The sequence below is a fragment of the Schistocerca piceifrons genome, chromosome 2 (genome assembly GCF_021461385.2).
Source record: "Schistocerca piceifrons isolate TAMUIC-IGC-003096 chromosome 2, iqSchPice1.1, whole genome shotgun sequence".
NCBI classification, from domain to species: domain Eukaryota; kingdom Metazoa; phylum Arthropoda; class Insecta; order Orthoptera; family Acrididae; genus Schistocerca; species Schistocerca piceifrons.
In genome coordinates, this window is record NC_060139.1 from 576,212,252 (window position 1) to 576,230,785 (window position 18,534).

At 40.6% G+C, this 18,534-nt stretch overlaps 1 protein-coding gene across 1 annotated transcript in view; it reads right to left on the reverse strand.

Moving 5' to 3' along the window:
• Nucleotides 1–9,714: 9,714 nt before the first annotated feature.
• The window catches only part of LOC124775604, an 87,572-nt gene continuing 78,752 nt past the window's right edge, over nt 9,715–18,534 (reverse strand). The window contains exons 6-7 of the mRNA XM_047250435.1: nt 9,913–10,152; nt 9,715–9,824 (exon numbers count right to left, since the gene is read on the reverse strand). Of these exons, the coding sequence (XP_047106391.1) occupies nt 9,715–9,824; nt 9,913–10,152 (350 nt within the window). The remainder of the gene's footprint in view (nt 9,825–9,912; nt 10,153–18,534) is intronic.

The window sequence follows — 18,534 nt, forward strand, 5'->3', positions numbered from 1 at the left end:
CGCACTCCATACAAGATTGGAACAGGAAGAAATCATAATAACTGGGACAATGGGATGTACCCCAGCCATGCACCTCATGGTGATTTGCAGAGTATAGATGTTGATGTGGACATAAAAGAACTTCACCAGATGTCAGATTTGTCCACTGCCACAGTGACCCCATTCCAGAAATCCAACAGGATATCTAGTCTCTCCTCAAATTCCCAGGCCCAGGACCTTTCCCCTGAGGCTGTCTCTCTCCTCACTCCTGCCACTCCCCACACAGCTACATTATAACTGTTTCGTAAAGTCCATAAACCCATCCACCCAGGGCACTCCAAGGTGGCTGGTTATTGTGTCTCCACTGAGAGAAGCTTTGTTCTCATGGACCAAAACCTTCAGCTCATAACTTGTAACCTACCCTCATGTATAAAAGAAATCAGCCATTTCCTCCACTGACTCTCCACAGTCCCTGCACCATCTTGATCCTTCCTACCAACACCAGCTTTTCTGAACTGCACAGGTGGGAAGTCTGCTGTAATCCCCCTGGTCTCAACCTTCACTATTCCCTGTCCTCCACACACCTACCCCATTCCCTGCTTCCACTCCGCACTACACAACCTTCTATTCCACCAAAGCATTCACTAGCCTTTTTCTCGTTCTCTACTTCTCTCCTTTTCCACCCCTGCCCCCCCCCCCCCCCAAAAAAAAGGTCAAACCTCCTGCTGTATCTAGCGACCCTACCCCACCCCCACCACATCCCTGTATGCTCCCAGAAGCAACACTACACCCTCCCTCACCCCGATCCTGTTACCCCTGCTTCTGCCATCAGCCACAGTCACTCCCAGGCCAACCCCGGTGGCCAGAGACAGTATTCATGTGTTTCTATGATATGTGCTTGCATGAAAGTGTGTGTGTTTCCTGCTTAAGAAGAAGACCTTTTTGCCAAAAGCTTAAATGATTTCATTGTAAATGAAACCATTTTGGTGCTTTTCAGATTTGATAAAGTTACATCTGCAGGCATACTTTTTCATTGCTTTCAAATATTATTTATTGTAAATTACAAATAATGTTGATAATGTTATGGTTCACACATTTAATGCCCATGATTAATTCTAAAATACTTTTCAGCTGTAGTTAGGTTGGATGGTTTTTGCACACTTGCCATTTAAGTTATCTATGGAGATGTCATGCATATTGACTCTTGCTGAAAGGGAAGATACGGTTTTATAATTACTGAAGTTATAAAGCAGTTTCTCCTAAAAAAATTGCAAAATTACCAGACAGCTCTTCAGAATGGTTCAGTGCATTTATTTGTTCTTATTTGAATCCTTTATTGCAGTCATGTAGTTAACATCATGTTAACTGAATTGTCCATCAGTTCTTAGTAGAACAACATTATAATGAATGAAAAGCACTAATTTGCATTTGTTCTACATTATCAATTCATTGTGTTAACCAGTTTTCAGCTTACAAGGCCATCATCAGACATTTACATTACATTACATTTATCATCAAAATATCCACGGGTGTGCTGCCGGTCTATAGTGTCCAACGGGCACAATATTTCGGCTATCATACATGTCGCCATCATCAGGTGAACTGACGGACTGAGCTCCTGTGAACGTCCCAGCACGGAGATCCGTACGCTATGGCTGCTCAGAGGGAACTGGGTTCGGTCGCGATGGTGGCAGATTTAAATACCCTCTGCCCGATGCGCGCTCCCTCCGCCGTCCGAGCCCCGCGCCACGGTCGCGCGATGGAACAGATTGCAACGGCGCCTGAGATGACGTCGGTGTGATGGCTCTGTCCGCCGTGGTCGTCACAACTATACGTTTGCTCGATTTACTCTTCATTAACCCGATCGCTGGCCCCCAAGCCTTGCTAAGATTATAGCCACAGTCACGGTTTATGAGGTCATCATTGGTGCGAATTTCGATGGCCTCTCTAACAACGCTGTCCCAGTATCTCAACGTCTGTACCAGAATCCTCGTGCGGTCATACTCCATGGCGTGATTTTCTGACAAACAATGTTCAGCGACCGCCGACTTGCTTGAATACATCAGTCGAGTGTGCCTCTGGTGTTCATGGCATCGATCCTCGACGGTATGCATCGTCTGACCAATATACGACTTGCCACATTGACAAGGAATCTGGTACATGCCGGCCTTCCTCAAACCGAGGTCATCTTCGGCGCTCCCCACCAGTGCACGAGTTTTATTTGGAGGACAAAACACAGTTCCGACCCGGTGTTTCTTCAGAATGCAGGCGATTTTCCCCGAGAGTGCGCCTGTGTATGGAATAAATGCAGTGCCTACCTCCTCCCCCGTGACTTCATCCATCTCAACAGGTTGTGCTGCAGTGGTTGGGTGGAGAGCACGTTGAATCTGCCACTCTGAGTACCCATTTTTTCGAAATACAGTTCTCAGATGTTCCAGTTCCTGGGGTAGACTATCTGTGTCAGAGATAGTGCGCGCCGTATGTCCTAGAGTTTTAAGTACCCCATTCCTCTGTGAAGGGTGGTGGCAGCTGTCTGCGTGTAAATACAGATCAGTGTGCGTAGTCTTCCGATACACCCCATGACCTAGGGTGCCGTCAGCCCTTCTCTTGACCAAGACGTCAAGGAAAGGTAATTTACCCTCCGTTTCAGTCTCCATACACCCCAACATCAAATTCACTATGGAGACTGAAACGGAGGGTAAATTACCTTCCCTTGACGTCTTGGTCAAGAGAAGGGCTGACGGCACCCTAGGTCATGGGGTGTATCGGAAGACTACGCACACTGATCTGTATTTGCACGCAGACAGCTGCCACCACCCTTCACAGAGGAATGGGGTACTTAAAACTCTAGTACATAGGGTGCGCACTATCTCTGACGCAGAGAGTCTACCCCAGGAGTTGGAACATCTGAGAACTGTATTTCGAAAAAATGGGTACTCAGAGTGGCAGATTCAACGTGCTCTCCGCCCAACCACTGCAGCACAACCTGTTGAGATGGATGAAGTCACGAGGGAGGAGGTAGGCACTGCATTTATTCCACACAGGCGCACTCTCAGGGAAAATCGCCTGCATTCTGAAGAAACACCGAGTTGGAACTGTGTTTTGTCCTCCAAATAAAACTCGTGCACTGGTGGGGAGTGCCAAAGATGACCTCGGTTTGAGGAAGGCCGGCGTGTACCAGATTCGTTGTCAATGTGGCAAGTCGTATATTGGTCAGACGATGCGTACCGTCGAGGATCTATGCCGTGAACACCAGAGGCACACTCGACTGATGTATCCAAGCAAGTCAGCGGTCACTGAACATTGTTTGTCAGAAAATCACGCCATGGAGAATGACCGCACGAGGATTCTGGTACAGACGTTGAGATACTGGGACAGCATTGTTAGAGAGGCCATCGAAATTCACACCAATGATGACCTCATAAACCGTGACTGTGGCTATAATCTTAGCAAGGCTTGGGAACCAGCGATCGGGTTAATCAAGAGTAAATTGAGCAAACGTATAGTTGTGACGACCATGGGGGACAGAGCCATCACACCGACGTCATCTCAAACGCCGTCGCAATCTGTTCCACTGCGCGACCGTGGCGTGGGGCGCAGACGGCGGAGGGAGCGCGCCGCAGGCGGAGGGTATTTAAATCTGCCGCCGCAGCGACCGAACCCAGTTCCCTCTGAGCAGCCATAGCGTACGGATCTCCGTGCCGGCACGTTCACAGGAGCTCAGTCCGTCAGTTCACCTGACGATGGTGACATGTATGATAGCCAAAATATTGTGCCCGTTGGACACTATAGACCGACAGCACACCCGTGGATATTTTGATTATCAAATACGCCGGGAGAAACTCAAGGATCGCATTACATTTATTGTTTTCCATGAATCCCTTGGAGAGGAGTCCCAGGGATGTGGAAAGAATCAAAGATAGTTTTCTTCCCCCTTACTCAGATTTATGGATATTGTACAATTCTAATGGAGATCGGGGGCTATGAGCTATAACCCTTGTGAAGATATTCATTGATGGAGCAGAAGGAGTTGGCCAACAGGAAGTTCTTTAATTCACTCTGAAACCGATCTTTATCACTTACAAGACCTTTGATATGCTCTGGTAAGTTATTGAATATATGAGTGCCCATGTATTTGACTCCTTTTTTTACTAATGTTAAGCTTTTATAGTTCTTATACAGATTGTTTTTGGTTCTGGTATTATAATCATGTTTTGCACTATTTTGTGTAAAAAGAGACATATTGGAAATGACAAAGTACATCAATGAGTATATGTACTGAGAAGAAGAAGTTAGAATACCAAGTTTCTTAAAGAGGTCTCTGCATGATGATCTAGGACTGACACCAGATATAATTCTAATGACTTATTTCTGAATTTTGAAAATGTTCTCTTTGTGAGAGGAGTTTCCCCAAAAGAAGATTCCATAACTCAGTGAATGAAAGTAGGCCAAATAAACTAACTTCCTCATTTTTAAATTTTTCTGCTATCATGCATACTGCAAATGTAGCTGAACTAAGGCATTTCATTAAGTCTAGAAAATGAGTTTTCCGATTTAGGTTGTGGTCAGTTTGTAGCCCTAAAAAATTGACAGTATCTACAGCATTAATTTCATTGTGTGAATGCATTATACTTATATGGTCAGGTATTCTTTGTGAGGTACTAAAGTGTATGTACTGGGTCTTGTCAAAATTCAGTGACAATCCATTTGCTGTGAACCACCCATTGACACTTACAAATGTTTCATTAGCTGATTGGTCAGTGAGATCACGCGTACCGTTTTTTATACCAATACTTGTATCATCTGCAAATAAGACAAAATTTGCATTTTGTGACACTGCATATGGAAGGTCATTAATACATAATAAGAACAACAAGGGACATAAAATAGAGCCCTGGGGAACCCCTTGTCTGATGGTTTCATATTTTGAATGACTATTGTTATGTGGTAAGCCTGATACAGACACACAGCCTGCTACTCCTGTTATCCCATAATATTTTAACTTTTGTATAGGGATATCACGCTTAACACAATCAAAAGCTTTAGCCAGATCACAGTATATTCCAAGTGGTAATAACTTCTGATTTATTGATTCTAATATATCATCTGTAAAAGTTAATATAGCTTGATCAGTTGACAATCCTTTCCGAAATCCAAACTGATTGTGAATGAGAATATTTTTCTGTACTAAGTGTTTATAAAGTCTATTATACATAACCCTTTCAAACACTTTTGAAAATATTGCCAATAATGAAATGAGATGGAAGTTTTCCACTGATGATTTGTCTCCTTTTTTGTGTAATGGTTTGACAATAGCATATTTAAGCCTACGTGAAAAAGTACCACTGTGTAGGGATTCACTACATAAATAACTCAGTATGTCACAAAGTTCTGAGGAGCAACATTTAATTATGGTAGTGCTGATTTCATTATAACCACTGGAACATTTGTTTTTAAGAGATCTAATAATATTAAAAATCTCTTTCGGTGAGGTAGGATATAGTTGAATTTTGTCAAACTTCTGCGGAAATATATTTTTAAAATATTTTAAGCTGTCTTTTGAGGAACTATGGAAAACTAAGTAGTCTGCTACTGAAAGGAAAAAGTTGTTGAAAGTGTCTGCAATTTTGGAGGTATCTCTAATCAACTCATTATTTACATTTAACATAATATCCTCATTTGCCTGATTAGTTTTTCCTGTTTCGCTTTTTACTATGTTCCATATAGTTTTTATCTTGTTATTAGAGGCATTTTTTTTTCTTGAAAATAAATACATTTTGAGGTTCTGATTACTTTGTTTAGAATTTTACAATATAATTTGTAATGTGATTTAGCTCTGCAGTCATCGGTTTTCCTTGACATTAAGTACAGTCTTCTTTTTGTTTTGCCAGATACTTTTATTCCATTCGTAATCCAAGGTTTTGAAACATTTACTCTATTTGCGTTGATTACTTTCTTAGGGCAGGAATTTTCAATGTGACCTATGACTGTATTAGAGAAAAAGTTATATTTTTCATTTACTGCAGGCGAACTGTATACATCTTTCCAGTCTGTATTCCTCAAACAGTTTTTTATACCTTCAATAAATGTTTCATTTATTATTCGTATAGTTTCCGCCTTCCTGTTATTAGTTGAATCAGACCCCACTATATTAAATGTAAGAAACTGGGCATCGTGATCTGCTATTAAATATTGGATTTATACTACAATTTGCTAGTGTGGTAGTATCTATGAAAATGTTATCAATAGCAGTGCTGCTGGTACCCATAACCCTGGTTGGAAACTGTACTAAGGGAATGAGATTATAAGAAGTGGTAAGAGACTCTAGTATGGATCTTGAGTAACTATCCTCCAGAAAATTTAAATTAGAATCTCCACTTAGTATGAGTTCATTATTTTTAGAAGTTAAGACATTTAATACTGCATCAAGCTGTTTAGTGAATAGCTGGAAATTACCAGTTGGAGCCCTGTATATTGTGACAATAATTATTTTTACTTTGTGTGTTTCTACTTGTGAGGCACATGTTTCAAAAATGCTGATCACTACAGTATTTAAGAATGTCAATGTTTTTATAATTGTGACCCTTTCTAATGTAAGTGGCAACTCCTCCTTTCTCCATCCCTTTTCTACAATACTTTGGAGCTAAGGTACACCCTTCCATATTAAGCATTTCAATTTCACTACTTAAATGATGTTCAGAAACACAAATAATATCAAAAGGATTTGTAGACTGTAACTCATCTAAACAGATCTGAAATTCATTAATTTTGTTTTTTAAATCTCTGATATTTTGATGGAATAAATTTAATGTTACTTTTTTTGTCTGCACAAGTACTATGCTCAACATTTTCAGATACATCTTGTTTCAATATCAAATGTGCCAAATAGCTTTCCATCCATCCCACTACCCAGTGCAGTTTCTCTTTGTTATTATTCTCTAACATTTTACTTTACTTAATGTCTGTCCTTTCCTTTCTCTTCTTTCCTATGTTTGATTGTCACCTTCCAATCTGCACATGAATTGACTTCCATGCCACCCAGTATAAACAATCTTAACCATGCGCAACACAAGGCTATGTGACCACATCAACTGTTGGTTAGCATCTCATGTCCCACATTCTTTCTGTTGATACAACTATTCCTGGGGCTTCAAATTGATCACGCTACCTCCCTTCACCCTCACAATTTTTGCATGTTTTTCTATACCTTCCTGGGCCACACAAACTTCGTTATATCCCTCATGTAAACACCCCTTCCCCCTGCTCCACCTTCCCTTATTCAAACACACACATCTTCACATAATATAATAGAATTATGCATGCTGCCACTTCTCTTCACACATATCCACCCACAGACCTGCATCCCACTATTATCATTTCTTTTGTTTATTTTTCTCTTTGATCCCTTGTTTTTCACATTGATTTCAGTTTGTTTTCATCTTGTACTAAAAGCCTTACTCCCTCAGGTTTCACCTTTTTCCACTATATGACTGTTTCACCCTTTTTGTGTTTTTTTCCATGTGTTTTTATACTTTTTGTATCCTCCACCATGGATCCTTGCTCCTTTCATTTGTGCTGATATAGAAAAGTTTCCTTGTCCCAGCTGGAAACCAGTTTCAAATACTGTTCCTGTATTGCTGCATAGCTCATGGAATCCACACCAACAAAAGGCCTTATCATCAAATTGTCCATTTCCAGCAGATACCCCTCATTCCACAATAACATCTACCTTTTCAAATTCCATCAGTCCATAGTCCTCACCAACCAAGTCCTGCAAAATCATATAAATGAGGCCCAAACCTCTTTGCAATACATCCTCTTCATCTATTAATTATCCAACTCTGCAATACAAAATTTCTGCATTGCATCTAGCAGACTGAAACAAATGCTTTACAGGAACTAGAGCAGCAAGCACAATGCTACCTCCAAAAACTCTCCAATTTGTTCATCTTAAACTCTCACCTTTGACTACCACTAATCACTACCCCTACTACAAAAGCCTCAATGAAACCTACCATCTTAGCTGCCAAGCCCTGCCTTGCAAACCTACCACACTGTCAGAAAGTTTGTCCAATAAAAAAAAAAAAAATTAAAAAAAAGGCAATCAGGCTCTAGTGCCCTGAGAGTGTGGCATATGTGTATGTTTTCTAATGCAGAAGCAAGGCTTTGTCCTCAGGCTAAAATATTTCAGCAGTCTTTTTCATTATTGTACCTGTCTATGACTCAACGCCTCTTCTATATGGTGAGAAGCGATCTAGCATTTCCATAATGTTCATGTGTTCCCATTTCTCATTCATAAGGAACTGATGGGTCTATATGCAAAACTAATATGTATGCTAGAGATGCTAAATGAAATGTTTAGACTGAGTACCCAATTATGCAAATCATGGTTCCAGAGAGAGAAAGGTAACTAAAACATCTGTCTGGAACATTTTTTTTAGTCTCTCATCACACTCTAGGATGTTTTAATATGCATACTCACATGAGGCATAATTGTTAAGCTTTAATCATCACCTTGAAAAATAGTTTACTTAATTTTTTTGTTTGTTTGTCGGTACATGTCTGTGGTGCTGGTAAACTTCAAGATCATCATGACACAATACCACATCACACTGCTAGAAGAGCCAGAACAAAATGGCACAGCTCACTGATACAGTGGAGTATCAGCCAGTAATTTGTTTTCTATATATAGAAGGGAACAATGCTGCAATGATTCATAATGAGTTTGTACAAGTATACAGCAACAATTCCCTGCCACATAACACAACAGTTGGTGAGGGGAGGGGGGAGGGGGGCAGCAGATGCTTCCAGTGTGGTCAGACAAGTCAACTGATCAAGAACAAAGAATCAGACCATCTCTATGTGAAGAACCAGCAATAGCATTGGAGTGGAGGGCCTTGCACTTGAATACCAGTCCATCACAATTTAGGTAATAGTGGAAAAGGTGAAAATTAGTCATGGATCAGTTTTCCATTTCTTGAACCTGACACTCGTATGTTGACACCAAAGACCACCAAACCAAGGCAGAAGCTGAAATGTTGCAGCTGTGTCAGTCTAAACCAGGTGACGTCTTTAGCTGCCTAATCACATCACATGTTAGTCACCTGCTTCAACAAACAATGCATCTAGCCTATTTTACTAAAATCCTCAACAGTTAAGAATGCAGAGGGCAGTGACTTTTTTCTTAACACAGAAAATGTGTGATACTCAATTGTGTTTCTGAAAATGTTCTGTTTCTGAACTTCTTTTTGTCAACCATGATCTAATTTCTCTCATTTCAGATACTGTTCAGTAGTTTTTTTTTCTTTTTTTTGTGGTGCCTCATTTTTGTGTATACTGTTGAGCGCCCATACCATCCAGAATCATTACCTTATTATTGTGTTCAGCAACCACCACCTTCAATGTGCATGTCTGCCCACATTAGACCACAAAAAATTATTGTATCTAGTGGTTCCAGATTTTTAAAGTAACATATTAAAAAAATTACATAGAGAACACAGATTTCTACAAAAGACCAGAGCACTGAATTTATACCGGCTCTTGGTTTATTTAGATAAAACGTTGATTCATGCACAAACTAATGTAAATAAATGTCACAAAATACTGGTGTGCATGGTATATTGTTGAATAAATGTTCTGATCACTGTGTAAACATTGCTAGAAATTTATCATGTGACAGTGCTATGCTTCAAAGAACAACAAAGCACTTGCTGTTGCAATGTTTAGTGCTCTCCTTCATGGGTATAAATATGAGTTTTTCATGTTGCTGGTAAGCACTTCCATTCTATTTCCTGTTAATACCCATTTAGCAGTGATGCATAGCATTACATCCATTTTAAATACTCCTGTCAAAACCGATTAACTGTCTATGTTTACAGGAGAACCAACCACCATACTTAAAATAAATGAAAAGTAAAATAAAATCATACATACGATTTCCTATCTCATTAAAGTGACACTGTGGAAGAATAAAGTGGAAACTTCCAAATTCCATAGTATCTCTGTTCTGGTCTTTCAGGAAGTAGTCTACTTTCATTTGTTCTCCATAAAGATCATTTTCATGCCATATGCAGTCATAAAACAACATAAAGTTGTCATTTATACTAGCATTATGGATAAATTGTACGCAGGAAACATAATTCTTCCCCTCAATTTTGAATCTAAAGGCAGCTTCTGAAAAGAAACATATGATAAGCGAGCTGAGTTCATTCAAATGTATTTCTCTTATAAAATTCAAAGATTGAAATTATTGGTACTCATCTGTTCACACAATTAAAAAAGTACACAGTCCTCAGCATAGATTTATAATATAGTACTGTTATAATTTTAATTAATAATGTCACTGAACAAAAACTTCAGATTTTGTTTATGAGCTTCAAATTACTGTAATTTGATTGAAAATAGTTATTTTGTTTAAAATTTTGCTAGGACTTCAAAAGTGGGAAGAGTGGCTGCTCAATGTTTTACTTATACGAAGTTATTGCTCATAAAATAATCATTAAATGCTACATCAATTAATCATGGTCTGTATTCAGAAATATATGGGTCAGCTTCATTTCATATTTTGAATTTACATTATAATGTATTGTAGATGTTAACAAAACAAAATAGTAGTTATGATGATATACCTTATGATAACTTATAATTATCAGTTTTATACAAATGCATAAACCATCAAGTGAGACGTTGGTCAATAATAAAGAAGTTAAAAATATACTTTGATGTTACTGAAGGGCTGATTCACTCATGAAACTTACACAGAATTGTTGCAACAGAAAAATCATTCTTAAGAGCAAACCAAAACAAACATCAGTTCAATGGAAAATCAGTCCAAAGTTGCAAATTTCACTTTTTTTATTCATTTGGTGACTGGGTTCGGGTCATACACATTTTCAAATCATCGTAACATAGTCAAAAATGGTATTTCAAAACACACAAAAACCACGTCAAAAATGTTCTTGGCTTTGGTATTTTCAGAAATATCATTTTTGACCATGTTATGGCAATTTGTAAATGGGGCCTGTGATCAAACTAGTCACTGAGTGAAAGTGAAATTTGTAACTTTGGACTGGTTTTTGTTGTACTGATTAACAGAAGTTGTTAACCCATAGCTGTTCCAGTATGCTGGAAGTGTGAATAAATAAACATATCAGAAATTAAAAACAAAACAAAAAATACTCTGTATTGTCAGGTATTTAATAACTGAATGAAAATAACCAATTTTTGAAAATAAATACCAGGTGTTGTAATTGTGACATAAAGTCATGCAGGAACAATGCAGCATTACTGCAAATTAATATGAGTGCTGCAAAATTGCTGAGTTGCTTGCTAAATGAAATGTCACTATAGTCAGATCCATGAATGATGGCAGTTTGCACATGTTGAGGCACGGACGAGGACTGCATTGTTGACAATTCCAAGTGACAATTGTGTTAGGTGCATGTGCTTGCTTTCCACTTGAAAAAACTATATATCCTACAAATTATGTCTCTCCCTTGCTTATGCAGAATGTATCACTTACCATCACCATCAGCAATAATAACTTGCAACAAATGGAATAAAAATTCACTAAACAATTCACTACAATCATGTTTAATGCTCACATTAGCTACAGCATTCAGAACAGAGTGCTCAAAACACTCCTGAATGCTCACTGGCTGTCAGAGAATGCATGACATAGTTGCGCAGAACACGCCGTTCGACAGCCACCTATTGTTGCGAGTTATTATTGCTGATGGTGATGGTAAGTGATACATTCTGCATAAGCAAGTGAGAGACATAATTTGTAGGATATATAGTTTTTTCAAGTGGGAAGCAAGCACATGCACCTAACACAATTGTCACTTGGTATTGTCAACAACCAACTATAGTTAAAAAAACCAGGGTTTGTATATCTTATGCATATTATTTTATAAGTCTATCCTACTGATGGCATTTTATACCAAAGTCAAAATTGTTTTACAGTGTGTTGTTTAACTTTCTTGCTTTGTATACCTTTCTGTGAGTTATAAAATCTACTCACCAAGTGATAGTAGAACGCACACATAAAAGACTGTTGTGGCTGGCAAGTTTTCAGAGCCAGTGGCTCCTCCTTCACACAGAAGGGTTGAAGGGGAAGGAAGAAGGGTGAAGGAAAAGAACTGAAGAAGTCTAGCAAAAGGGGTAGGTTTTGGGAAAATCACCTGGAACCACAGGTCAGGGTGAGAAGGAAGAGACTTCTTGGTATGAAACGGATGGCAGCTGTCAAAGTGGAGGTATTGCTGGTGGTTAGTAGGTTTGATATGGACAGAGATACTGGTATAGCCATCTTTGAGGTAGAGCTTAACATTTAGGAAGGTGGTTTGTTGGGTTGTGTAGGACCAGGTGAAGCAAATGGGGGAGAAATAGTTGAGATTCTGGAAGAAAGTGGATAGGGTGCCCTCACCCTCAATCCAGATGGCAACTAGGGAGGGGGTTGTTGGTTTGGAATCTGTCGGGCATCACCATGTCACCATGACCAACTGTATCCTCAATCTCCTCCCAGTCCCTCACCTCATGGCTCATATCCCTGTAATAGATGTGGACGCAAGACTTGTCCCATACATCCTTGCAACACCACCTACTCCAGTCCGGTCACAAACATCACCTATCCCATCAAAGGCAGGGCCACCTGTGAAATCAGTCATGTAATCTACAAGCTAAGCTGTAATCACTGTGCTGTATTCTATGTGAGCAAGACAACCAACAAGCTGTCTGTCCATATGAATGGCCACCGACAAGCTGTGGCCAAGAAACAACTGGACCACCCTAGTGCAGAGCATGCCACCCAATGCAACATTCTTAATTTCAACAACTGCTTCAAACTCTGTGTCATATGGATACTTCCCACCAACACCAGCTTTTCTGAGTTGTGCAGGTGGGAGCTCTCCCTGCAGTATATCCTACATTCCTGTAACCCTCCTGGCCTCAACCTTCATTAGTCATCACCCATCCAACCCCTTCCTTGTTCCCACTCCAGCACTACACAGCCCTCTATTCCACCAAAGCACCCAGTATTTTTACTTCTCTACTTTCCTGCTATCCCCCCTCACCCCCCACCTCTCCCCAGCCCTCCATCTAACCTCCTGTCTGCACCTAGCTGTCCTTCCCTCTCTCCACCTCATCCCTGCATGCTCCCCGGCAGCACTTCACCATCCCCCACCTCTACCCTGCTATCCCTCCCCCTCTTTGCCCCAGCCTCCTCCTCACCCCCAACCAGTTGCCTCTCCCATCATGCACTGCTGCTGCTGCTCACAGTGTGGCTTCAACTGCCGGAGACTGCAGTCGTGTGTGTGTGTGTGTGTGTGTGTGTGTGTGTGTGTGTGTGTGTGTGTGTCAGCTATTTTTGAGAAAGGTGTTGTTGGCCGAAAGTTTATTTTGTGACAGTCTTTTTGTTGTGCCTATCTGCAACTCAGCATCTCCACTATATGGTGAGTAGCAACTATCCTTTCCATCCTGGATTTTCCACCTTTTGACTTTCATGGTATATCTTCATATCTGCTGAATAGCCTCTTTCGCCTCCTTAAATGGTACATCATGCTTTAGTGTAAGTGCTATGGTTTGTGCTGCATGTTCACAAACATGTACAATGTTATACAATTCTTTGTGAGTGCTGCCAGGTAGACATGACATCAGGTCTGAACAGCAGGTGGAATTTGACAATTCCACACGCTCCCAGCCTCACTGTGTGGGCCTGCTGCACCCATCCTGCATGCCGTCAGTGCAATTCCAAGTGGCCTCTTCAGTACTGTGCATGTAAACCATATGTCACATGTGACCAGTATCAGTTACCTCTACTCTCTCTATAGTACCTCATGTCAGAGGCACCATGTTCCGCAACTGAGTGTTCCAGCGTTCTCTTGGTCACAATCTGGCACTGGATATTTGTACAGACAGACAGTCTTTTAGTTGTTGTAAAATGCAACACAGTGGTTGCAACTTATTTGGTAGATCACATGGCTGCTTTCGCAGATGGCCCTGTCTTGATGGAATAGGAGCCGCCTGTAACAGGACTGGAGTAGGAATATTCCTCTTGTGACACAGTAGCACTCATGAAGCTGAAATCGTTATAGGTACAGAAAGCTGGCTTAAGCCAGAGATAAATTCTGCCGAAATTTTTACAAAGGTACAGATGGTGTTTAGAAAGGATAGATTGCATGCAACCGGTGGTGGAGTGTTCGTCGCTGTTAGTAGTAGTTTATCCTGTAGTGAAGTAGAAGTGGATAGTTCCTGTGAATTATTATGGGTGGAGGTTACACTAAACAACCGAACTAGGTTAATAATTGGCTCCTTTTACCGACCTCCCGACTCAGCAGCATTAGTGGCAGAACAACTGAGAGAAAATTTGGAATACATTTCACATAAATTTTCTCAGCATGTTATAGTCTTAGGTGGAGATTTCAATTTACCAGATATAGACTGGGACACTCAGATGTTTAGGATGGGTGGTAGGGACAGAGCATCGAGTGACATTATACTGAGTGCACTATCCGAAAATTACCTCGAGCAATTAAACAGAGAACCGACTCGTGGAAATAACATCTTGGACCTACTGATAACAAACAGACCCGAACTTTTCGACTCTGTATGTACAGAACAGGGAATCAGTGATCATAAGGCCGTTGCAGCATCCCTGAATATGGAAGTTAATAGGAATATAAAAAAAGGGAGGAAGGTTTATCTGTTTAGCAAGAGTAATAGAAGGCAGATTTCAGACTACCTAACAGATCAAAACGAAAATTTCTGTTCCGACGCTGACAATGTTGAGTGTTTATGGAAAAAGTTCAAGGCAATCGTAAAATGCGTTTTAGACAGGTACGTGCCGAGTAAAACTTTGAGGGACGGGAAAAACCCACCGTGGTACAACAACAAAGTTAGGAAACTACTGCGAAAGCAAAGAGAGTTCCACTCCAAGTTTAAACGCAGCCAAAACCTCTCAGACAAACAGAAGCTAAACGATTTCAAAGTTAGCGTAAGGAGGGCTATGCGTGAAGCGTTCATTGAATTCGAAAGTAAAATTCTATGTACCGACTTGACAGAAAATCCTAGGAAGTTCTGGTCTTACATTAAATCAGTAAGTGGCTCGAAACAGCATATCCAGACACTATGGGATGATGATGGCATTGAAACAGAGGATGACTCGCGTAAAGCCGAAATACTAAACACCTTTTTCCAAAGCTGTTTCACAGAGGAAGACCGCACTGCAGTTCCTTCTCTAAATCCTCGCACAAACGAAAAAATGGCTGACATCGAAATAAGTGTCCAAGGAATAGAAAAGCAACTGGAATCACTCAATAGAGGAAAGTCCACTGGACCTGACGGGATACCAATTCGATTCTACACAGAGTACGCGAAAGAACTTGCCCCCCTTCTAACAGCTGTGTACCGCAAGTCTCTAGAGGAACGGAGGGTTCCAAACGATTGGAAAAGAGCGCAAATAGTCCCAGTCTTCAAGAAGGGTCGTTGAGCAGATGCGCAAAACTATAGACCTATATCTCTTACGTCGATCTCTTGTAGAATTTTAGAACATGTTTTTTGCTCGCGTATCATGTCATTTCTGGAAACCCAGAATCTACTATGTAGGAATCAACATGGATTCCGGAAACAGCGATCGTGTGAGACCCAACTCGCCTTATTTGTTCATGAGACCCAGAAAATATTAGATACAGGCTCCCAGGTAGATGCTATTTTTCTTGACTTCTGGAAGGCGTTCGATACAGTTCCGCACTGTCGCCTGATAAACAAAGTAAGAGCCTACGGAATATCAGACCAGCTGTGTGGCTGGATTGAAGAGTTTTTAGCAAACAGAACACAGCATGTTGTTATCAATGGAGAGACGTCTACAGACGTTAAAGTAACCTCTGGCGTGCCACAGGGGAGTGTTATGGGACCATTGCTTTTCACAATATATGTAAATGACTTAGTAGATAGTGTCGGAAGTTCCATGCGGCTTTTCGCGGATGATGCTGTAGTATACAGAGAAGTTGCAGCATTAGAAAATTGTAGCGAAATGCAGGAAGATCTGCAGTGGATAGGCACTTGGTGCAGGGAGTGGCAACTGACCCTTAACATAGACAAATGTAATGTATTGCGAATACATAGAAAGAAGGATCCTTTATTGTATGATTATATGATAGCGGAACAAACACTGGTAGCAGTTACTTCTGTAAAATATCTGGGAGTATGCGTGCGGAACGATTTGAAGTGGAATGATCATATAAAATTAATTGTTGGTAAGGCGGGTACCAGGTTGAGATTCATTGGGAGAGTGCTTAGAAAATGTAGTCCATCAACAAAGGAGGTGGCTTACAAAACACTCGTTCGACCTATACTTGAGTATTGCTCATCAGTGTGGGATCCGTACCAGATCGGTCTGACGGAGGAGATAGAGAAGATCCAAAGAAGAGCGGCGCGTTTCGTCACAGGGTTATTTGGTAACCGTGATAGCGTTACAGAGATGTTTAATAAACTCAAGTGGCAGACTCTGCAAGAGAGGCGCTCTGCATCGCGGTGTAGCTTGCTCGCCAGGTTTCGAAAGGGTGCGTTTCTGGATGAGGTATCGAATATATTGCTTCCCCCTACTTATACCTCCCGAGGAGATCACGAATGTAAAATTAGAGAGATTAGAGCACGCACGGAGGCTTTCAGACAGTCGTTTTTCCCACGAACCATACGCGACTGGAACAGGAAAGGGAGGTAATGACAGTGGCACGTAAAGTGCCCTCCGCCACACACCGTTGGGTGGCTTGCGGAGTATCAATGTAGATGTAGATGTAGATGATGGAGCAACTGAACCACACTCTTTGGTAGGGCTTTGGCACTCACAAAGGAGTGAGGTAAATGAAAATTGTGATGGATATCTTGCAGTACTGCACTGTTATAGCCAGTATCTAGTAAGATATGTTTTGAAAGTAGATGCACTGTCTTTGTAAGAAAGAGTGAAAGTTAATAATAGTGTTTTCTGCTGAAGCTGTAAGGACAGCTGAAAAGGCACTATGAATTTTGGTTAAATGTGGAAGGAGAATTATTTATTACAATGCCCAACAAGGAGGGGAGGAGGGTATGAAATGAAACTTTATGGTTTGAGCGGGTACATGCTGTTATTTCAGTGATTATGAAATTAAGTCACATTTACAAAGAACCTAGTAGTATGAGCCCACTTATCATTATGATGTTGCACCCCCTCTGGCCTGGCCACATGATCTTATCTTGTTGGGAAGGGAGTCATAAAGCTGTTCTATCCTCACTGCATTCTTAACTGTCATTGATATCCTGGATAATGGCACTAGAACTGTGTTGACATCTGAGGTGGTCCCACGTATGTTATGTCAGGGACAGATCTGGGGTTCTTGCCTGTCACAAGAATGTCTTAACTTTACACAGACAGCTCACATGTCATTATGCATTGTCCTTTTGAAAAATAGTCCCACAATACTGTTGCATAAGCCATCACATCAAAAGTAACACATGATGATGCAAGACATCCATGATGTACTGATTTCTTTGCTGTCTGAGTTCCTTCAATTACTACCAGCTGTGACCTGTCATCATACTTGGCTCTCCACACCATGATGCCTGCAGTAACAACACTGTGCGTCTCCAAAACGTTGGAAGACTGGGAACTATCCTCAGGTCACTGCCATACTTTTTGATGATGGTTATGCAGAACAGTCCAGAACCATGACTTATTGCTGAACATAATGCAATGCCATTCATCAGCAGTTCATGCTTCTTTGTCATGCCACTAAAGTGTTTGAGAATTTCTGCATAAATTCTAGAACCACTCAGCCTTCCACCATCTTGAACACATGATATTTTAGATGTGAGTGTGAGAAAGGAACGCTATCGACTGTGCATCACCTGTCTGTGTGTGCAGGTGTGAAATCAGTTGAGAGCAAAAGGTCAACACAGCAGTTGAATGGCACCAACAAGTACTTGTCAGGCAATCCTTGGGATTCATAGTGAAAGCACACAGAAGAACCAAGGACTTTCTGTGTTATTCGGTGCTGTTTGTAATTGTGACTATTGATAGTGACAAAAAAACAATTTAACTCTGAATTGTGAAAATAACTCGTATCTTGGACTTGCTGGAGGCAAGACATATTTTTACAATATGTTTGTAGTAGAGACATGGTTGTAAAGCCAACTCTTTTCTAAATGGACTTAAATCTGTTTCTAATGTGAGACGATACGAGTTACTTACGAGAAGTTAAATGTTTATGTGCGAAGTGTGAATTTTGATCTTATGAAGCTCAAATATATCAATAGTTATAGAAAAGTATTCTTTGAGTACCAAATTATTTTGCAAGTGGTGAGAGAGTATTTAAGGTTCCTGTAACTAGAGAAGAAGTTTATGAAGATTCCAAAAGCAGAGAAGAAGATCGGCTGTATACACCAAGTAAGCTGACTCGTGTAAGAGAAGTGGGAAGTTTGCACATACACTTCACACACTCTTAGTCATCAAAAATGTTAGAATGTGGCAACCATGACAGGACTTTAAAAACAGGAATTTTAAGACCAAAAACAAGAAAGGTGTAT